At 39.9% G+C, this 23960-nt stretch overlaps 1 protein-coding gene across 1 annotated transcript in view; it reads left to right on the forward strand.

Moving 5' to 3' along the window:
• The window catches only part of SLC1A7 (solute carrier family 1 member 7), a gene marked incomplete at both ends in the record, with an annotated part of 42907 nt that extends 19423 nt beyond the window's left edge, over positions 1 to 23484 (forward strand). The window contains 8 exons of the mRNA XM_079535520.1: positions 4421 to 4463; positions 5647 to 5866; positions 7245 to 7344; positions 8157 to 8390; positions 13941 to 14135; positions 17238 to 17372; positions 21267 to 21366; positions 23248 to 23484. Coding sequence (XP_079391646.1) covers positions 4421 to 4463; positions 5647 to 5866; positions 7245 to 7344; positions 8157 to 8390; positions 13941 to 14135; positions 17238 to 17372; positions 21267 to 21366; positions 23248 to 23484 — 1264 coding nt within the window. The remainder of the gene's footprint in view (positions 1 to 4420; positions 4464 to 5646; positions 5867 to 7244; positions 7345 to 8156; positions 8391 to 13940; positions 14136 to 17237; positions 17373 to 21266; positions 21367 to 23247) is intronic.
• Positions 23485 to 23960: the final 476 nt, after the last annotated feature.

Genomic DNA, 23960 nt, shown 5'->3' on the forward strand with positions numbered 1-23960 from the left:
TTTGTCTCACTACCATACTTCTTGCAGTCAGCAACGTTTTGAAGACAGCAGGAGGGGACTCATTCTGGGGGCACTACCAAAGCATTGCTTGAGCTGAAAAATGATTTTCTAAAACAATTTAGCTTCCTAAAAGAGCAGAAAGTTAAGGGAGCAAAAATGAGTGAGTAATTTTAATGGCTAGATTAATTGCTGGGAGACAATGGAGGAGGGAAAAAGGCTTCCCATTATTCCATTAGTCAAGATGCTAAACAGTTTTACACATATTACAAGCTGCACCTCTTACAAGCAGCTCATTAGACCCATCCATGTTTGCTACAAGTTTGCAGGATTTTCTTTAAATTCCATGGCTGTATAATTGCAGAACACCTGTTGCTTTAGTCATACATACACATTTCTAACTGTTGGTATATCCTTATGCCTGCATCCTCATCTCATACAAAAACAAGGGAAGGATTCCAAAATTTGCTAGTAGAATAGACCAGCCTGTGCATCACAGCAGGATGCACTAAGAAGTGTTTAGTAGTTCACTCGTCTGTATATGCTGATAGCACAGCAAACACAGGCCAGCTATGTCATCTGTGGTTCAGTAGTAAGTCTGGTCTGTAGAAGGTTCATATTGTTCATATGCTTCATATATGTTCAGTCCTTCAACCTGTGTTAAACTCATCTGCTCTGTCTGGCAGAATTCCTCAAGCAGAAGATGCTCTGGGAAATGTGTCCTCTGTTCTTCCTCAGGACAGATAGTATTTAGCTCTTAATTTTTTTACATAACCAAAAGCCATATTGCTCAGTTTCTGTTTTACAGTCATATCCTTGTCTTAGACCTAAATGTACACATGTTCCACACCCCTCACTTTTATTCACTATATATAATTCTCTATTATTGTGTGAAATTATTTTTGCCAAGAATGCCAAATTGTGTTCCTGAGGTTAGAAACAATCAGTTGTGCTAGAGAAATGAATCCTAAACCACTTTGTTTCCCACAGTCTTATTTTGTGTTCTGTATTTTATAAGCAATCAGAAAATGGAACTGGAAAGCTAGAAATATTTTATCTGCTTAACTGTCTTAATTGAATAAACACCAGAGCATTTATAGGTGGTGGCAGCAACAATTATTACTTCTTAAGTACTGACTGTGTCTTTAATGCAGCATATGACAGTACCTGTTCTGAGTAGAGGGACAGCTTCACTCTATGATCCTGATACCAGAAACACATGGGTATAACTTCATCCTTGTGAAGGTAGTAGAGATGTGGCAGGGCTGGTCTGATTTCAAGTTGGATGCCTGGAAGATAGGAGGACAAACATCAACCTGCAGCAAGGTGTATCTCTACAGCAAGGCTTTGTCAGATGTTTCCCAAGAGGCCTCTCTGAATCCATAAGCTCCCTCTCATCTCCTGAGTATCTGTGGATGTTTCATACTTTCTTATTATTTGTTTTTGGTGCATTAGAGTTTTTCTTCCACAGATTGCTCCCTTCAGTGTTTTTAATTAACAAAACTAAATTTTGGCTAATACTGGATTTTTTCAATCCAAGTAAACCAGCTTAAAATAAAAAATAAGCTGAAGTTCTGGCAAACACATTCAGGTCAACCATTCTCTAGATAAATTGTGTTTCAAAGACTGGATCACAGTGCATAATATATTAAAAATTATTGGGAGCATTCCAGGATCCAGAATTATGTGGGTAGTTGTAATTCCTGCAGGATAAAGAATGATAAAGAAATAAAATGCTTTAATCCTCCACAAATTTGTCTAACAGTTAATCTAGCTACTAACTGCATGATATTTCCTTTCTCGAGCAGTCTCAGTTTGTTCTTAATTCTTCTAATTAAGACTATAAAGCAGAGATAGAAAGTGGAAATCATCAGCAATTAAATGCATATTTCTTTGTAGTGCTCTGTCTTGTACATGACATGTAAGACCTAAGCAGGACTGCTCAGTGCGATTCCATTCCTCAAAATAATCCACATTCACACAGTAGGTTACAGCAGGTTATGTCACAATAATTACGTTATCACTTTGCAATCCCATAGCACCTTATATCCGATCATCACAGATCAGAAAAACGTGCCATTTAATATTAATGAACTCTAACAGTGTTGAAGCAGAATTCCGTTATGAGGCATACTGGGGCAGTAACAAACTTCTCCCTCTCCCATAAACCTCCTCTCCATCTCTCCCAGGTCCAGCTCCATCCAGCTGTCCTTCAGCTAGTCCCCTGCCTCAGCCAAGGTCCTGGGGCTCAGGCAAAGGGCTGTGTCTGCATCTGATAGGAAGGCGATGCACATCTGGCTGTTGTCTGTGTCTTGTTTTGGCTAAAGATTTGACACTTGAACCAGAGAATGATCAGCTTTTATGGAAAGTTTGCAGAGATAACTCAGTGCTTTGCACTGTTACAGAAGTGAAAGCAGTCAGACTTGCAGTAGCATAGCGAGCACTGCTTGTCACTAACCACATCACTGCACAATGAGTGCCTTAAGCTAAATAATTCTAATTAAACAATAGTGTGTGCAAGGGAATTGCATTAATTTAACTAAGTCTTGCTAACTGAACCTTAGGACAAGTTGATTATGTGGGGAGAGCTTTCTAATCTCATGTCCCTGCATGACGCAGCCATCATCATGCCTGGGGCTCTTAAGCAGGACAGGTAAAATGTAAGGAGGCATTGCCAGTGTACAAGCCAGCTTAGAGATGCTGTGATCCACAGCATCCCACTTCAGGTGGCAAGGGAAGGTCATCTGAGCTGCCTCACCTCCACTGGCATGAGAAAGGGCCAGAAGTGCTGTGCATCATTGTGAGCTCACCTGATATTAATCATTGTGCCCTAAGGCAACAGCCTTACCAAGATGGCAAAGGATGCCTTCATTCAGCTTGTCTGCTCTCACAGAGAGCCAACACTACAACTCATTTTCAGTCTTCTGCTTCAATCATTAGAGAATGCTGCTGACCTGTAATTCAAATTCTTCTTCCTCTGCTTTACTCTGAAAAGATTAATTCTCTGTTTGTAGTAATTGCTCTGTCTGATGGTACTGAAACAGACTTTGCCTCATAATTCGAGGTGTAAGCATCACGTGACATTATCATGTCTTTAAAACAGTAATAAATGTGTTTTTTTCTAAGCCAGTGCTGCACGCATCTGCTGCTGGTGCAGAGAGGAAAACAGATCTGGAAAATGTCTCAGTCTGGCATGCATTTAACTATATACACAGTTAGCAATTCTCCTTAGAATAACAATAGCCTTTTCACATATGCTTAAGAGTTGTCTTGAAGCTTGAGTTGGTTAGAAAACTGAGAAGAATTCAGGAATTATTCTCTTTGCATAAGTTTATGTGAAAACATAGAATTGGGTCACAGTATGCCACTGTCTTTTGGCTTGAGGTTCAGACACTTGGTGCTATTGAAAATAAAGCAGTTCTGTTAGGACTACTGAGAGTAATTATACAAATATTGATTCCCAAATGCTACATGGGAATATATGATTTTTCAGTTTTTTTGCTGGAAAAAAAATTTGTTCCTCTTTGAAGCCTCTAGAGGGTGCGCTCTCCATTTCAAATTAGGATTAAATAACTTTATACAAGGCAATAATCTAGTTCAAACAGAAGTTATAAATTAACTCCAGGTATTATTGGGTGAAATGTTATGGTCTGAGATAAAGTCAGAAAAAATAACAAGAGTCCACTGTGGAATTAAAAATATTTCAGTTTCACTGCAGATCTGAGTGTATGGTCATTATTTTGGGCTATAGTTCAGCTTCAGCACAGATGAAACTGTTTGCCTCATGTCAGTCTTTTGTTCTGGAGCCTCAGGACAAAACTAAAAGTTAGCAGAGACTATGCAGCTTTAGTCTCAATTCTTTTAATCAGGAATCAGATAATCTGTTTGAAATGCAAACTGTTTGTGACCAAACCTCTGCAAAAGCTACACTGCTTAGAAGTTTAGTGATGAAATGTATCAGGACATACTACTGCTTGTAGGTCTTCTCGCAGCAGTGCCTAAAGTCCCAAAGTCGATTACAGCACCCAGGGATCTCAGGAGTACATCCGTGAACTTTGATTCTCTCTTGAATAGCTCATTATCTAAATAAGCACAACAGAATCCAGAATAAAGGAATATTCTTCTCCCCAGATAGATGGGGAAGGGAGTTATACCATTTATATTGTCAGTGACAACATGGAAATAGTGGAAGAGCCAGAAACTAGAACTAGAGCTCCTGGGTTTCACTCCAGTATTTAGAAACATGAATTCTGACAAACTGTCCCCCTGCTGTGCCTTGCTGAGTCAGTCACATCTGTGCAGCAGCCTCCTGCAGCGTTCATCCCTTGTGAAGGGTAAATAACCAATATCTCATAGACCTGAGACCCAGTAAACAGAAATTGCCTTCAGTTCCATAGAATTGATTTTATTTGTTCATTTCTAGGAACATGTTTCCAGCCAACCTTGTTGAAGCCACATTCAAGCAGGTAAGTGGCTATTGTTCTTTTACCACTGAAAAGGTGAGCCAGCATCATAGAAACATGCACATGATATGTCTTCCTAAAACAGAATCCAGATGTAGATACTGTGTATTACTTCAGATATTACAAGTACCTTGAGCATTTAAGAATTAATGAGCTCATTTCCACTAGCCTCAGCAGTCTTGCAGCCTGACTACAACTGGTAGGTCAGAATTATTTTAATAGTCCAGTAAAGATCCAACCTGGAGATCCCATCTGGAGCAAAGCTGTGCCATGGGTTAGGCCATGGATACATTTTTTTGCCATTTCTTTAACAAGAGAAACCTTCAAGAGAAATCCGTAAAAACGGATTTTACATTTTTGCTATAGCATGGGTTTCTAAGCTTTGTTTTGAGATATCATGTAACTAGCTGTTTTACAAACCTCAAACTCTTTTGAGGATCAAGCCTGAGTAGCAAAATGTGCAGCAAGTGCTTCAGATTAGTGCTGTGCTGTGTCGGCCATACAGTAGCCATTTCTCAGATAGAGGATGAGTTAAGAGACCTCGCCTTGCTAATATAACAGCTCTGCTGTTTCCAGACTGGAGCTAGCACAAATCCTGGCTGTGCTGGGGGATCTATATGTGGACCCCATTTTCATTCTATTCTTTGCTCTGCTCTCAGAGGGCACTGTACCGCTGCATAAAGGAAGAACAGAATACAGTATCCAACTAAAGCAACAAAATCATGTATTTAGGAAGAATTTAATTGCTAAATTTGGAATTTGGCCAGAAAATCTTATCTAAAAGTTGTGAGTAATCTAAAAGTTGTGAGTAAGCAAGAGGCATGGCTATATTTGTTTCATCTGTGGGAATATTTAATGGGAACTCCATGAAGCAAAGAGAAGGGCAATTGAGCACCTGGGAAGTAATTCCCAATTATGTCCTGCAGGAAAGGAGATACAAGGGAATGTCTAAAGCAACTGTATCAGATCATGTGTTTGCTGCACAAGGCTCTGGTTTTAGGAAATTCTGATTTTTGCTTTTCCAAAAATCCAACATTTTCTACACATAGGGTCAGGAGCTGTTATTGTTTTCATGCTGTTCCCCTTAACAGACGGCCTTAATTAACAAAGAACTTACGAAGTCTCTTTTTAACTATTAATTTCTGCTGGGATATTATAGTAAAAAAAACCCTTTGTTTTCTTTCAGTATCGCACAAAGAGTATTCCCATCATTAAAGCCAACAAAGCATCATCTGAAAGCACAACTCATCGCATTATAATATATGGAGTTCAAGATGAGAATGGATCCAATGTCCAGAATTTTGCCTTGGACATCACTCCTCCACCTGAAGTGATTTACAAATCAGAACCAGGCACTAGTGATGGCATGAATGTGCTAGGGATTGTCATATTCTCTGCAACAATGGGTAGGTTTCAGACATGGTTTGCAATAATCCAAGTATCCATTTAAGAGAAAAAAATAAAGGTTGGGCTGCTGGGTTTCCTCAACAAGAAAAACTTACTACCAGACAAGGTACAAGGAGAACTAAAGTTCTCCTTAGCAAGCAATAAATTGATTTTTGCCTTGGAGTCTTCCCTGTCATTCTTATCTATTCTTTATCACATTTTATTACATTATTAGTGTAAAATATAACTATCTCTTCCCTATTAAGAGCACAGTTCAGATAATAAGCCTCAGAGATATGATGGGTGAGTTTCAGAGGAATATTGTTTAATCAGCTTTAAATTCTGGATCCTGTCTTTTATTGAAACTTCATTATTTTATTTTTTTCATTGTCCAGTGCTTAAATACCATCTAGTAGCTTATCTCAGTGAACTGGAAGAGCTTCTCTCTAGCTGATTTATTTAGTTTCACTTGCTGAAGAAACACTGTTGCCACGTATGTTATGTTATCTTTGTGAATTATGAAGAGGGACTTTAACCACTCCCTTAGTATGCCCTACTTAACGATGACAAAGGTTACGTTGTGATGATTGTTACAGGAAAAAGTTGATACAGTTTTCTTTATCTCCTATCTAATTTCTTCTTTGAACTTACCGTGGTCAGCTATGGTTGTTCCATGAAACATCTTTGACTGTATTTTATTACATTACAGTTCATAAAGTGCAAGGGGTCAAAAATCAACTCCAGAATTAGCAGATCTGTCTCTCTTTTTAATTTCTCCAGTATGTGGTTTTCCATATGCAATGCTGCTGGAAATTGGCTGTCCATCAGTTTTGTATCTTACAGTTCCCAAAGTACAGTGTCACAGCAACCAATATTCCAGCCAAGAATTATTGGACACGAATGAATTAATTACACGTTCTTATTAGAATCAAGGACTTCTTAGAAAACCACTCATTGTCTTCACAGAGCTGAATGTATTACTGTTACTTGCTCTTGCTGGCCCAGGAATTGAGAGATGGAAGCTGAGAGCTGGCTTCCTCCTGGCTGGTGCACAGAATGTACTGCCTCTACTGCCACGTACATGACAGCCCCAGCTGCTGGGTCAGCCCTGGCTGTAGTAGCTACAAACAAACCTGAGACACTGAGACCTCAAACCTGTCAGGTGGGTGACAGAGCCCTGTAGGGAGCCAAAGAAAAAGGTTGTGCCTTGGCTCCCCAGTGCTCTGTGTCTGCGTCAGGTGAGATTTTCAGATATATTGTCTATTCCTACCGCACAAAGATCTATATTCAGCCTGCTATGTCCCATTTAGTTTACCTTGAGTTATGACAGGGAGGGAAAGCTCTGGGGGTATGCATGAAGGCACATGAGAATTTAAACACAAATGTCTACGTTTGCAGGTATAATGTTGGGAAGAATGGGAAACAGTGGTGTTCCTTTGGTCAGCTTTTGTCAATGTTTAAATGAATCTGTCATGAAGATAGTGGCAGTTGCTGTTTGGTAAGTAACAGATTTAGTAAGCTTTTTTTTAGAAAGAGTAGAAAAAATGTTGACAGAAAAGGCATAAACCTATTTTAAGGGAAATAAATGAGAGTGAACAACCCTTAGTTTTGTGGGAATGCCCTGTCACTTTAACAGAGGCACCCTATATATCACTCAGCACAGTGTAGCTGGGTGGATTATAATACATCCAGCCCACGTGCAGGAGCACCTCAGGCTAGTGTTCCCATACCTTATAGCACAGCTCCACAGAAATTCTCACCTGGTTTCAGCTTGGTTAAGCTAATGGTCCCTCAGGATCTATACTGCAGCCAATGTACTTCCTGCTAGCTCAGCAGTCTCTGCAATGAACACCACAGTTCAAAAACTAGGTAGTCTTCTGCCCAGGCAGTCCAAGAGCATGTCTAATGCATATTGGTAATTCTCTGCATAAGCATCTACTTAACAGTTTTCAACTGTTCCATCAGTATGAACAGCACAGCAGAGCTTGGTACTCATTCCCTAGCTGCCAAGTAAATGACCTATCTTAAGCTACAAAGTCAGAGCCTTTTTCTGAACCCAAATATTTTAAGTTCATTCCTGACCAGCAATATTACCCCAGCTAAAGGAACAGTAGGAATAGTGCTTTGGGCCTGCTCCTCAGGTGTGGGACAGGGCCTAAGCACATCTGGTCTGACACAACTGAGTCCAGCTGTGTCACTTATGGGTGGGTGCTTTTACTACACTGAAAGCGGGATACAGGAGTTTTCTCCCTCAAGCTGTTTGGTGGAAGTGAATTATCTCCTGCTAATGACTGTATTTCTTTTTCTCAGGTACTTTCCATTTGGAATCGTGTTTCTAATTGCTGGTAAAATCTTAGAAATGGATGACCCTTCAGCCATTGGGAAGAAACTGGGGTTTTACGCCATTACTGTAGTGTGCGGTCTGGTTGTGCACGGCCTGTTCATTCTGCCAATGATGTACTTCTTTATCACCAAGAAGAATCCTATTGTCTTTATCAGAGGGATTCTTCAAGCCTTGCTTATTGCTCTGGCCACCTCCTCCAGGTATTATCTAGTTTCAGTGTGTGTTTATGTGTTTATCAACATTTGGAAGCTATGAGTGGGAGCCATTTGACAGTGGCGTTTGTTACATTATTTTCCCTCACCTGAAAAAATACTGGACAAAAATGATGTTTCTTAGAGGACTAGAAAGGTAATAAGGGTGTTTTTCTATAAAAACAAATTGTGTGTTTCTACAAAGTTAAAATATATTGAGGGACACAGTTTGTCCAGAATACATTTTTAGAATTGGTAGAAAACCTCCTAGTTCAGTTGTATGGAAACACTTTACACTTTCTACTCTTCTTGATCTTTAGGTTTGGGTACATTAAGAAAAGACTGTGGTTGCAAGCTAATGTCCAGCAGTGTAAAGATATTCACCTATTCTCAAGGAACAGTATTTTTTACATTCCTTTTAGGGAAAGCATACAATGGACTTTAACCATAGCTGAACAGTGAAATGGGAAACAGCTCATGAACTGGTTAAGAAAAAGAGCACCAGCTTGTGTATAAAGGGTCCTTGAAAGGCCTGGAATTAACTATCATGGAGCATAAGACATGAAGGACAAAAGAAATCATGTTTCCATATAGCTGATATAACAAAAATACAGCATTGTCACATCTGTGGCTGGAGGCTTGCTACTCTGAAATAATAAGAGCAGCTGTACCTATCAATATATGGTACAAGTGGCTTTTATTAGTAGCAGTACAAGGTACTCAAGGGAAGTGCAAAAGAGAAAACTGAAGTAGTGCCAGACCTGTGCCAGACTTGGGAAAAAAGCCTAAAACATTCATCCCTACTCCACTGGCCTGATTGGGCTCGTTATTTCCTTATAGTTCCAATGAGGTCCAATAAGGTAATGTGGGGGAGGAAGCACATATGCAGATGGTTGTTTCTCTCGTGAATATACTTATATTAAGGCAAGAGTAAGCAGAGCAGAAGGAATGTATAGGCATTAAAAGAAAGGAGAGGAGGGAGTGATTATTTCAGCACAGTTGTAATGTATTGGCTTTCCAGCATGTGTCACTTTACAGGGTGTTTTCGTATTTAATAGTTTGCTCCAAACTGGCCTATAAAGAGAAGCATACTGAGAAACACGAAGTCAAGAATAAATTATGTGCTGGGTGGTGTTTTAACCTCTAATTGGGCTTATATAATTAAGGCAGGCTGTTTTATTAGAGCTTGAAGTTTGTGATGTCGTCACATCCCCATGTTCAAGTAAGATGTTAATTTTACATTCAAAGATATTATTGTTGGAAAAGGTTCCTTACTCTCATATTTGACACACTTGACTATGTGCCTTACTCCGCTAGGAATTCTTGGAGTTCTGTTTCTGAAGGTGCTCTGTTGTTGACAATCCGGGCTTTTTCTTTGTGCTATTTCATTAATTCTCTTTTTCTAGAAAGGAATAAGGAAATAGAGATATTTTTTCTAGGAAAAAATATGTTTTCCTTAAAAACCTAATCTGAATTTTTTTGTTTTTTGAGAACAAAAAGAAGAAACTTTGTTCCTCCTTTATCAGCTATAGAAGAGTTTGTCTTTTTTTTTCCCCTAGTTTAGTCAGCTCACTTTTTCATTCCATTATCAAGTATGGTTTAGTTAAAACTGGATTCCTTTTCTTAATTTTCCTTATTTTGCACCATCATTGCAATTTGATTTTATAACCAATTAACTAATCCCTTACTGGTCTTTTAGGGCTTGTGCTCTTTTGAATAGCTGTCTCCTATCAAAGCAGGTCACTGTTTCTTCATTGGACCTCATCTCCACGTTGTGCCTCTTGCTTTGAGTGTCAAGTCCCTTGACATACACGGAGTGCTTTCTTTGCAGTTTATAATATATTCAGGTCCAGGTTAGTTACGGTATATTTCAAAGCTGGAAATGTTCCAATACTAATAGTGATAAAACAAAAAGTCAGATGTGATACAGTAATCAAAATGCACAACTGAATCTACAAAGCTTTGCAGGGTTTTGATTCCCTTGTTCCATGAGTGCCAGAGCTATATTACAACTAGGAGAAAGTCGTAATTGGTTTGGTGATTTATAGATCAGTTATTTTTTGTCTTGATTGTTTGCGGTAGGATAAGGAAAGAACATGCATGCCCTCTAGCAAATATAAGCTGGCCCTTCTAAAAGACTTCCATATCACAGTGATCATCAAAGCTTAACATTTAGGCAGCGTTCAATCACTTAGAACCCCCCATATCCATTTAGGAGCTCAGCTCCTCATGGGCAGAGTTTGGCTCCAAGGGAAGTCCCCAGAAAAGCCAGTGTGAAGTACTCAGCAGGCACCAGACAGAGCTTCAAAGTACGGGAAAAGCTCTGGCAGCAGCCAGAAGCTCAGGCTGTCAGCAGCCACCAACAGGACTTGCTACCAGAAGGGATTTACTATCTTTACTGGCAGAACCTACCACCAAAGTTAAAGTGAGCCCCAAGGAATGACTCTGAAATTCCAGGTTTGAGGCTCAGACACTTTTGATTAATATAGTTTTCCTCTTCTTACCAGTGTGTGTTCTGTAAATCCATATAGGCCCAACGTGGGTTTTAATGTTTTGCTTCTCAAATAGCATTGTCTTGTCTAGAGATGGCTGAACTTTTCACCTTCATTACACTGAAAGGAATGGATACTGCACATAACTGAGCTTTTGCCAAAAGAACATGCACAAATGCACAAGTAATTGGGTCTGGACAGGAGAGCTGCTTCTCCCAATAGTCAACACATCTGTATTCAGTTAAATAATACTTGCCACGGGGGCATTATGTAACACTCATCATGTGGGTATTGGATTTTCAGATCATCTAAGAGGAGAACAAAGAGCTGGTTTTAAGTATACTGATGGGTTTCTTGCAGATGTTTCTCTGTCAGCTCATGTCTACATCTAAAGTTAGAAAGAAAACCACAAATCAGTGTTCTGATACTCATTCCAGTTAGTCTGCACCTGTGGAAAGCTTTCTTTCTAGGCTAAAAGTCAAACTGCAGAGGGAAAAACAGTACCATGTGCAAAACCCAAGAATGTAACACAAGGGAACCCGAGAACCACTTAACAGTCATCTCATGGCAATGACTTCATTGGATCTGCACATTATTTCAACCCATTTTCCCCTCAGTGAAAGTTTCTGCATAGCCATGAATTTTGCTACTTTCTTCCCCCCGCATTAACCCTATCTTGTCACCTCTGCATTAAAAAAGCAGTATTTGGCCCACTGACAAGAATTCCTTCTGTTTTTTAGCTTTCCTCATTCCAATGGTATGAGGGAGTTTTATTTTTCTAGGTCATCTTTCCATACCATTAATGAATTAAATCAGCATCTTCTCAGTGGTACATCCCATCAAAAGAAGCAATTTTCATCTTCTCTGAAGACAAGCAATAAAACATGCCTCGTTCAAGGGTTTTGCTGCTTATGAAACACTCAGATCTTGGCTATTGCACAGTGTAAATTAAAGGCAGATTTAGCAAAAGGGGGAGATGAGATCAGTTTGTTGATTTTTTGGAGCAAATATCAAAACGCATTTGAATGATAAGATAAACAGAGCAGGCTGAACAGCTGTTCTTGCACAGTGACTAGCTGTCTTTGTGCCTCACACCACTAAGAGCTCGGCCTGATCCAGCATTAGCTTATGTTCAGTCCCTGCAGCTGCAGCATTTTATCCAAAACAAAATTGAGATAAGACTCTAAAAATGGATTTTTAATTGTTAGAGTTAGCATGGGGAGAAGATAGCTCTCTGAGCTGAAAGCTTTAGGAAAGTTTCAAAAGACTTAGCAGATTAAGATCAGTGCTTTAGAGTATTTTTTCCTCCAAATAAATGTTACATGTCAGGCCTTCATAGCTCTGCCCTCTGTTTACTACTGGATAAAATGCTTTCAAGAACACAAACTTCACTTCACTTAACTGGATAGACAAATTAATATATGTCTATTAAATGTTGTTTTTTTTTTCTTCAGCCATTGAAATCATGTATGACCGTAACTCAGAAATGACAGTAGAAAGCTTTTTGTTTTTTCTTTGCTACTACTTGTGATTAACCAGGGCCAAACCCTTAAATGTGGGAATTCTTTCAGTAGCAACAGTTAGGACAGACACTGCTACCTCTGAGATCTGAATTTGAGTGAGACTGTATGGAATAGCTGTCTGTGCTAGGACACCAGGATTTTCTGTTCTGCATTACTGCTTATTTTATAAATAGTTTATGATAAACTACGCATAGAGAAATTCAGCCTCTCACAAATGAATGTGTAAAAAAAAAAAAGCAGATGCACGCCCAAGAGAGAAATGACATCTAGTGTGTAGTTTGAGGTGTTACGCTTTGCTGTTTGATTTTCAAAGTAAATACTGATTAAGTATTAGGACTGCCAGTATGAAAAAGTTGAACATAACCCTGTTCCCAGGGGTAAACAGATTTTTTTGATTCCTTGTCCTTTCTGTTTATTTACACATCTAATGAATTTCTTTTGCCTAGATATTCATGGCAGTGACCGCAGCAAATCGTAGAATCACAGAATGGCCTGGGTTGAAAAGGAGCACAATGATTAAATCATTCAGCAGTCAGGCATGATAAGGCTAGGGAAAACAGAAAGATTGTATTGAAAGCATCCTGTCATAGACCTTTCTTGGTCCTTCTACATTTCTCTATTGCAGGAAGCTACTTTTCCTTTCCAAACACTAACTGTGCTTTTCCTCAAACAACAGCTTGCACAAATACAAAATGACAACTCCTACTCATGGAAACATTTTGCTAATGCATTCCTGAAACTCTGGAGTTACGATACTAAGGCTTTCAGAACCTCTCGTGACTTCGTATGTCAAATGTAATGACTGAGAAAAAATTTGTCCATCAAATGTGTGTTGTTTTTTTTTCCACGAAGAACAGATAAAGGCCACTGTAAGACAGCAGAGGTAAATTGCTGATGTGAGGCTCTTAACACAGTGACTTAGCAACTCAGATTAGGCATATTAGTGGGAAGACACCGTTGTTTCACTGCCAAGGGCAAGTAGGTCACAAGAGGGCAGAAAATTTGCCCCCAGATTATTTCTCTCTTTTAAGAAGCAACTTTAAAGTATTTACGTAGCATTTCCTTGCCATGAGTTAAGAGCCTTTCTTAGTGTGTACTTTCTTTAGCTTATGGCTACTCTTGCTGCTCAAAATTGGCTTTCTATTTCAGAAGGCCTAGAGGGAAACTTCTTTAAAAAACAATGCACATTAGTTTCCAAAGATTTCAATAATAAGCTGTGGGGGTGTTTCCTCTATCTTGCATTTGAGTGTACAACGCTACTTCTGCAGGATTTCTGTCCCTTTTCTTCTGAAAGAGGGAAAAAGAGAATTACATTTTAATTTTCTGAAGAATTAGCAGATAACTAGCATGTGTATGTGCAACTGCATTCACCCCCCAGTACTCAAGCAAATGAGTTACAGGGCAAGTGAGTCACATGTGCAGACCAAGGAATACAAAGCAGTACTCAGTGCAGAATTTACCCTTTCTGGAGAAGGTTTTCTGCAATTCATTCTGTTCCCCAGAAAGAATAATAATTTTAGTGTATTTCTGTCACTGTGTTGCAGTTCAGCCACGCTGCCTATCACATTCAAGTGCTTGCTGGAGAACAACCACGTAGACAGGAGGATTGCAAGGTTCGTGCTGCCTGTGGGAGCCACCATCAACATGGATGGGACTGCACTCTACGAAGCAGTGGCTGCCATCTTCATTGCACAAGTAAACAACTATGAGCTGGATTTTGGGCAAATTATTACTATAAGGTATAAACCTCAACTTCCACACACCCAGATTTGCTTGTCTAGTTGAGTGTGATGTTCATGTGATTTTTGTGTCTAGAAATGTTCAGGATAAAACTCATGTTTGCAATTTTTCAAGCACTTATTTCTCATAGGACAGTTATTTTTAAGTAACGTGGAGATCAGGAGTGTGGACGGGGAAATTGTACTGGTACCATTTAAAAGAAGCACACTGACATCAGCAAATAGCAGGTTTGAGAATATTTATCTAGTTTTTACCTTTAGGCACACCCATCATTTACTGAAATTGGCACATTTTACTATTATTATTGGTGTTGAAAATATTATTTTAAACTTCAGAATAGTCTTCACTTTAGTTGGTATCTTTGCATAAGAAGAAGGTGTTAAAAAAAAGAAGCTAAAAGCCCTGTATCAGATACAGGGAATAATGGGTGTTAGGAAACTCTGTCAAGACTTGGGAGAGAGGCTAGGGAAGGAAGAAGGATGCTGCTATCAGGGCAGGTTTTCATCAAAACATCACAGCACTCAGATATTTTTTAGATGTCTTCTCTGCTGCTTGTCAGAGCAGAAGGCTTCATGAACAACCATGCAGTCAGTGGTGGAGTGTGCTATAGCTGCATACTGCTGTCCTTGAAAGGTCAGTAATGGATCCAAAAGAAGAGATCCAGCTGAGCAATTATTGCCATAATAACTCCAATGACTTCCAAAGAATGCCTCAGGGACTGAAACCTGTAGGTTTCCAGCAGGGAACAGATGATTAGAAAAACACTCTTCATAGTCAGAGCCTTGTGCAACACGTTTGAGATCGGCTTACTTACCCACCCAGTGACCTCATCACTGCCTTATTTACTCTGCTGGGCCTTGTCCATCCTCTGCTGGACTTGAAAAGCTTCATGACAAAAAGGAAGAAGTCCTGAAACTAGCCCCAGATGACAGCTGGAGCTTGCTGATGGACTTCTGGCAAGATCTGCTTACAGTTAGCAGAAGAAATAAATTGTGCCCATGTGAGCTCTTGCTTTGTGTTTTCTCTCCCCCTCACTAAAAATTATTGGAATGCTCCTGTACTAACATTTAGTCTTTTGTGATTTTGAATTTGGGGATGTTTTTAGAATGTGGTCCCAAAATATGGCTCAGACTATGGGCAGACATTACCTGAACCTTGAAGCAGAGAATGGTGATTTTAAAAATTAGGAAGGAGGAAGGAGGGTGATGGTAAATGGCAAGAAGGTAAGTTTTAACTCTTACTTAGCAGAACCTTCTTTTATCTTTTTATTTTCACTGCCTATATTAAGTGCTAGTTTGTAACAACCAAAAAAATGTGAAGATAGTAAAAGGAAAATGCAATTTAAGATTAGAAAAATCCCCCCCAAAAAGGAAAAGAAAAAAAAAAAGCTGGATTACAAAAGAAGGGAAAATAGGAATTCACAGTGGATTCAGTACCTAAAGAGTATCCGAAGCCCAGCTTTAACTATGGGCAAAACTTTCCCTAAATCCAGATATTCTAGGATGTGGAGAGTTGAAATTCAAATACTGGATGCCAGGATAATTTTTTTAAAAGTTAGAAAAATAATCAGCCTATTCTGCTCACAGTTTATAAAATCCAGGTTGGCAGTTTATGTCAGTGTGGTTATACAAACCTGGCAGAAAAAGAGAATAAAGATCATATTCCTGTCTGCTGAGCCAATTAGTGGAAGAAACATCTACATTAAGGTCAAAATATAGTGGAAAAGCAGATGAGCTTGCCTGTACAATGTTGCATAAACATTCTTATTTTTGCTTCCTATCACAAGACATTATTTCCTGAACTAACCTGGGGGGCAGAAGCAGTTCTAAAGCAGTTCTAAAACAGCAAGCAAGTTTAGAGCACTTTTCATTATTCATATTCATTATACTTATCTCTTATACAGCTACTGAGCTTCAGTACCTTCCTTCCTATCTATACTATGCCTATTAAAATGCTGTTAAGATGCTAACTTTTTAAAATTCAGTTTTAAATCTTTCTCTTCCCCCATCACACCCACACACATGTATTTATTTCAGGGAAGGGCTCTAGTTACAAATACCTATGGTGCTCTACTGATACACTGTATGGCTGTGAGCAAGATACTGGATATCTCTCTGTCTCAGTTTCCATACGTGTGAATACTGTTATGCTCATTTTCCAAGAAAGAAGGCTGACAAGACTTAGGTGCTTGCCAAAAGTTCTGAAATTCTGGATCAATGAATGCAGTGCGTTATCACCATATATACTTTATGTCATCCATTTACAATAGTCAAAATTCATTTTTTGTCTCTCTGCTGGATGGCCTGGTTCTTGGAAGTGGCCATATAGGAGGGAATGAATATATATACAGTCACTTTTGTTCCTGGAAAAAGGAATGAAATCCACCCCCTAAAGATAGCGTTATGAAGAAAGCGTTAGAACCGCCAGGTCCACTCTTGCTCTGGTCTCCCATTCATTTCTGCTTGGCAGGCTGAGAAAATGGTGTGAAGGTCAAGTAAAAATACTTTCCTGAAACTGAAGAGGTACAGTCACATTTGTGCTTGCTTCACATTTAGATCCAAGTACGCAAAGCCACGTGCTATGCAAGCTTCACCCTTGGCCCAGACTCTTTACCCTTGGCCTTGCTTCTGTGTGATGGACTGACGTAAAAGGCCTTCACTGCTGCCAGCACAGGATTTGCCTGGCACAGGAGCCATGAGTGATGACTCAGAGAAGTCTGCAGAGAGCTCTGCTGCTGAGGCTGAAACCGTGGGGAGCAGCACTGTCAGGCTCGTGGTGACATGACCCACCAGAGCTGACATCAGTCAGAGAGGCCACAGCCCGGCAGCCTCTTTTCTCCTCACTTGTGAGGCTAAGGGAGAACACAGAACTTCCTAACCAAAGGGAGGGCTGCAAAGCTAAAGGGGGAGAATTTAGCACTGGGCAGTGCTAAATAGGTTTGTCTTGTCCTTGCTCTTTGAGCTGGCTTCTGTACACCAAACACCAGCATGTGACTTGCATAATAACAACTGGATTATGAAAGCTCCTGTAGAAACATGGTTTTGCTTCTTGCAGAGCAATCCATCGCTGGTAAAGCTTATTCCTTTCTCTCTTTGTTAAAGCATCACAGCAACAGCTGCCAGCATAGGAGCTGCTGGTATCCCCCAGGCTGGCCTGGTGACAATGGTCATTGTCCTGACCTCGGTCGGACTCCCAACGGATGACATCACACTGATCATTGCTGTTGACTGGGCGCTGTAAGTAACATTAAGCATCTGAGGCTTCCTGTGTGGCAACACTGCTAAAAAGCCAAATGTTCTCCAAAGGTATTAATATGAGTATACCTAAAAGGCATGGGAAGTACATATTTTGGACAAGGATGAGGAGCCAGCACTCCTAGGAAGTGTGTTTTGGCAGGGCTGGTTTCAGTGCAGAAGTTACTTTGCTGGATCCCTAGTCACTGAGGATTTTGCAGCAGAAACGGAAGCTGAAACTTGATGTCTTCAGACTAGAAGGGATTCCTGTTACCCATGAGAAGAAGCAACTTAAAAATTCCTAATAGATGATTTATTTGGACTCTCACCTTGTTATGTCAAAGTCCATTAAAAAAAAAAAACATGTTTTGAATAGTCTAGGAAGATGATTGATTGGCAAAATACTGGTCCCTAGCTAGTTGGGATTTCAAATAATTACATCACTAGCAAATGTATTTACAAAGAAACAATCCTTTTCTAAAAAAAATTCATTTGTGTGAAATATATCTCCATTACCAATCTTAATGCAGTGAAGTTGAAGTATGTCAGAGTTCTGTGTAAAAATGTATCTCAAGTCCATTCTGCTATGGTGCCCATTTTGTTCAACTTCAAGTCACTGAATTCTTCTACAAAGAACTGTGAGAAGGAATTGCTTACTTTCCTGTCCATCATAATTGAATACTACTATTGCTAATAGGAATCATGAGAATTGTGTTGTTTGCATATTCTATGACAGGCTTTATTTTACAAATATCAGGAATATTCTCATGTGAAGGAAAAACAGCATCTGCTGGGAGCACCTAAATGTGGGAATGGCTGTTCAGGTGTTATAAAGCAGCCTTTCTACCACTAGTCATTGAAGCTCCATAGTTTAGAAGCACAACAGAACTCACAAAGTATTTTAAGCTGTATCACAAAACCCTTTTCCCTTTATATTGCTTAGTTTTCACCCAGCTTTTGCAACATCAGCATTTCATTGTTTTTCCTGTAAGTCTTCCAGTGTATATGGGAATTCTGCTTTTTGTTTTACAAAGCATCTCAAAACAACGAAAAACTCACTCAGGCTATAGTTCCAGAGGCTATTAAAAAGTGAACAAGGAACAGACTCAATTTTCTGTCTTTTGTGGATGAACTTTCATATGCAAAGTATATTTCAGTATTTCAGCACTTGGTTTCAAGAGTCTGCAGGTGCAAAGTGTCAACAGGGTTGACGCGATGAATATTGCCAGTATTAGCTTTGGAAGCACTAGAGTATGAAGAATGCTTGAAGAAGGCTGATTAGGTGATCTCACAAGACTGAAATGCCCATCACAGTGCATTGAAGGTATTACAATTCATTTAGGTAGATATAACATGTATGTGAACTACATACCTTTTGCTGGTGCCTGGAGACAAAGTAAGAAAATTAAAATGTTTCTCAGCTTATTTATTGAATGCAAGATGAAAGTTCTGCATCTTTAATTATAATACCCTCTAAAGCTCAGATACCACTGCAACACTTGCTGCAAGTCTTTGCACTGAAAGAAATGCTGTGAGCAGCAGGTTGGCCTCTTAGTAGAGAAATTTCAGTGGTGTGTGATGTGATTTTACTTACGTGTGGTGCAGACATCTGTATGCAGACAGGAACATGGAGCAGGATTGGTCCAACAATGTGCCAGGCAATCAGTTTTCTTAAGAGTTTCAGTATGGTGCTCTGTTTCCTCAAAAAAATTCTGTCTTCACAGCAGATCCTAATCAGAGACCAGTAGAGAGTATAAACTTTGGAGCTCTGCTCATACAACTTCTCCATCACAGCTCTTTGCACAGTGCAAAATTAACATTTCAGAACAGCCTTCCACGAATCCAAATCTGATGGTCAACCAAGAGGAAGCCTACATGTAACAGGAACATCTCCCACTTTGTGCTGTAACACTTTTCCCTGCTTAACTAAACATGGCTGTGGGAACTTTCCTCAAGGCAAAACCCAAACTCAGAACAACAAGTAGCAGAAAAATGGAGTCAGCAAACAACTTCAGCACTGGATCCTAAATTCAACAAACACATCTAGGTGTAGGAGCTGAAATCTGATGAAATTACCTGCAATTGCATGTATGATTTGGATAACAGCACAGGCAAATGACATTTCATGCAAGAACTCTTTCTTCTAGTTAGGCAAGCAACTGCACAAACATTTGCATGCATAGATTACATGCCTAAAATATATGGAGAAAAAAACATCAGCACACAGTTTCCATTTTTTTGTATATTAAGTTACAGGATCAGAAATCTGGGCATTGTTGATGTTGGACTGTCACTACCTTTAATAAGCCAAACATCTGGAGATTTCTGAGCCTCCATTTTATAACCCACGTTTATAAATTAAGTTACCAATTTGACACAGCTTTCAGATGTGAATGTTTTTCTTGGAAAACTGTGATATATTTCAGCCTTAAAAACTATATCATCTATTTGAAATCTCACCAGTTTTAACTAATAGATTCCAAGCAGTTTCAAACGAAGCACTTGTCTATGGCAACCATTTACTCTTGTGTATTTACAGTCAATATTTTTGAGATGTTGGTGGGTGAAAGATGTAAAACAGGGAAGAACTGATTCCATAAATAAATGGAAAACTGTATGTATACACAATACTGTCAAACATAAAAAATGGAAAATTGAAATTGGAAAAAAAGGTAACTGAAAATGAAGAATCCTTAGGAGCCAGAGGTGCCATGGCAACTGTGGCTTTTTTCAGAAATGAACAGGATTTAAGTTAGTAAGTGGTCACTCCCTGCATAGATTGTGCGTTTAGTTATTTAGCAATCTTCTGAGTAGCTTTTAATTGTGTTCTGTAATTCCTATTTATACAATTATCTTCTTGCTGAGAAGATTGCTTAAGAATGCAGGACTGGGATCTTGATACCTAGTACAAGGTACTGTTTGGACTGGCTGCCCTTTCCTTGTACTGAATGAAGACATTTGCATCAGCAGCCTCCAAATGAGGCCATATCACTGGAGCTCAACATAAAAAAGCAGAAGTCGTGATCTGCTGTGCTTAGACTTTCCAGTGCTGGATCAGTTTGCATGCAAAGGGAAGCAATAGCACATAGGTGTCCAACCTTTTGGCTTGCCTGGGCAGCACTGACTGAAGAGGAGTTGCCTTTGGCAGTATATATGTGGGTTCTCCCAAAAGTAATGCCTGCTATTGATTTCCATGAAAACTATGACAGATACAAAGAGTATAATAGCACTACTTGATAGAGTAAATTCTCAGCTACAAAACACTACTTTTCAACATAGTCATTACCATTAGCTTTACATTTTCACCACCGATGAACATGAGGCTGCATGCTGTGCCTGTAAAAATCTGCACCAGTAAATGTGACCCATTGTCACCACTGCTGAACCACACCACTCACTGCCTCACTGTGCTCACATCCACGGTTTGGTCTCCATCAACACTGAGCAATTGTCAGTGAATGTCAGTGAGTGCCATATTTTCCCCATGGAGGAATTCAATTCCACCCTTAGCTTCATACACACTCCCATGTCAGATGCTATTTTGTCAGACTGCCCTTCTGCTGCCATCTCTTTTTTTTTATAACACAAAAAAAGAGAGCAACACAACCATAAAACTAGTGGGATATGTGACCTTGTTTTTGTGGAACCACTGCATCAGACTGTGGCTGCAGTTCTCAGTGAGTTCTCAAGGTGCTGATCAGAGAGCATGTGGAGGCATAGTGCACGAAGCTCAGAAAAGATTGGTAAACCCAGTGGAGCAGCTAAATAGCTTAGCTTCTGAACTTGCTGTCTTGTAAAAACAGCCAAACTGACTTTCGGCTATAAATACTGCAGTGATGAAGGCATGGGCATGTGCCCAAAGAGCCAACGACTTACCCTAACTTTGTCATTTACCAGAGACCGGTTTAGAACAATGATCAACGTCCTGGGAGATGCCCTGGCTGCAGGGATTATGGCCCACATCTGCCGGAAGGAGTTCATCAAGGACGGTGATGAGGTAAGAGCCTGGGTGTGACAGTGTGTGCTGGGCTGCGTGCGGCAAAGAGCCTGCCAGCTCTCAGCTTCCCACATTTGTTTCCAAACAAAATGCAAAGGTGTTTCAGACAGAGGGCAGAATTGGGCAATAGGCTGCTTAGACAGATAGAGTGGAGGAGTTTTTCTTCATGGGTTCATGCAAAAAGCCACTCAAGTTCAACTCTTGGCAGGCTGTATCTGGAGCACTGGGGCTCAGAGCAGGAAGGAGCAGCTGTGCTGTCCTGCACACACATGCGATGGTGGAGCTGAGCTCTGTGCTCAGTATCTCAAGCCCTGATAGGGTGTGCTGCTTCTGAAGGTGGGACCAGCAACAGAAAGGGGTGACAAACCCTTGGGTATGTGCATAGGGCTATATATGCACAAACATTAAGCTCACAACTAAAGCAGCCACCACATCTACCTTCCTGAGCCTGTCCACCACATCTGCCCCTGCCTCCCTCCACTCCCATGCTTTTTTTCCCTTCTTTCTTGGCATGCATCACTCAGTCTTTTCTTATGCCTGGAATGCCTTCTCATAATCTTCCTTGCAGTTCTCAGCAAAGGAGATTTCTAAATCCCCGAGCCCACCATGCTGGGAGGTGCCAATCCCCAACCATTCCAGCTCATGGCAGTCCTTTGCAAGCTTTCTTTTGCAGGGCCAGGACAGGTTATATAGGAAAGGTTCTTAGCAGTGACTGCTATTCACAAGGCATGTTTCACCTGTGTGTGTCATCTGGGGTATTCTACTCACCTACAGAACTTAAAAACGGCAGTACTAATAGCAAAGTTTTATAGACAGCATTATTTCTGCTATTGTCCAGACAGTCTTTCTGATAAATCCCACTCTCAGGCCTTCCTGGAACATGCGTTTAAAATTCCAACTCTTTCAAGTTTTGTAAAGGTCTTGTCCTCAGAGGTGCTTAGCACCTGCAGTAATTGCTGATGACAGGATTAGGCCTGAATGCTTGGGCTACACGTGCAGCTCATTACAAAAAAGTGAACACACAACAACTTAATGGTAAGGTGTGTCATGAGGCACAGAGCCAGGAGTGCATAATGCAGGCCTGACATTTCACTGCTGTATTTAGAACTCTGTTGGAACTCAAGAAGAGATGTTTCAAGAATATAAAATCCCTCCTAAGGGATTATTTAGTCATCTGCGATGAGATTTTTCTTTGCATCTCACTCCGTAATTGTATTAAAATATACTGTTAGTCTGCCATAAGTTTTGGCAGAGTAATTTGTGGACTTAGTAAAGTATACCCAAAGGCCAAATTTTGTCAGCTGCAAGCCCACGTCTTTTCCAGTATTTATGTCTTGTTTTCCCCATCAGAACTTCTGGTTTGATTTAAAGGACTCTTAAATATTTAACATCTGAATCACTCAATACAATTCTCGTGATGTCTTTTGAAATAGGACAAACTGAAACGACAGGTATTGGTACACTGGGTCAGAAGAAAGGCAGAAAGCCACGTCAAATGATTTCCTGTTTTCTATAATTGCACTCATAAGCAACCACTGCTCAAAGCTCAGCATACTGAGCCCATATCTCTCAAACCTGAAATTTTAGTCTTCATTTACACTATTTATATTGCTCATCGATGCAAAAAGGTGTTACTGTGGGTATAAGCTAAATTAGGGCTGTAGTAGAATTTGTATTTTTCCATACTTAGAGACTCCTTAACTTTATCCAGATGGTGGAAAGACACTTTAGTGTATATAGGAAACAGGTCCTGAAAGTCTGGAGGCCCCAGGTAATGCTGGTGAATGCAAAACAGACTAGAAGCTTCCAAAGTAAAAATTCCCTTCCTTTTGTATACAGCAAAGAGCGGCTGTATTCCAAATCTTACTGCTTTTCACATAGGTGCCATTGATCTGTGAGACTAAACCTCTTAACATCCACCCGATTGTGGCTTACCAGAGAAACGGCTGTGTGAAGACCATGAATGAACCTCGTGGACCAGAAACAGTGAAAGAGTTGGAGCAGCACATACCTGTACAAGTGGAGCAAGAAGAAAGCCCAGTGGAGAACCACACTAAGAAATCCAACAGTAAAGACCACTGCACTATTGAAATAAATGAACTAGAAACGAATGTGTAACTGCTACACACAGTGGTATCTCATACCCCAGTGACCTGATACCCAATCTCTACCTCACAGCTGGGAGAGGGACTCTGCCTTGAACAGAAAAATGTGGAATTGCCACCACTCTGCTTGTACTGGAGCGAGGGGACCAGCTGTGAACGTCAGGAAAGGCACACAGCTTGCAAGAGACATGGGCTTCCTTAGGTGGAAGATTTCAGTACTGAAAAACTAACTAACGGATGGCTGCTGTTTTATTCTGCACTCATTTGACTCCAATATAGTATTTGACACTCCTTTGGCTGTGTTTTTTTAATTTTTTTTTTTATTTGTCCCTTTCTGGTTTTCTAACCAAAGCCTTTTTTGTGAATCTAAGTAATTGCAAACACTGTATTTATATCTTTTTTTGCTCTGTAAAAACGTTTCACCAAAACTGCTAAAGATACTAATTTTGTCTAGGATTCTTTATCTACAGACTTTGTGTTTAGTTTTAG

Source organism: Tetrao urogallus, assembly GCF_951394365.1.
Source record: "Tetrao urogallus genome assembly, chromosome: 5".
Taxonomy (NCBI): Eukaryota; Metazoa; Chordata; class Aves; order Galliformes; family Phasianidae; genus Tetrao; species Tetrao urogallus.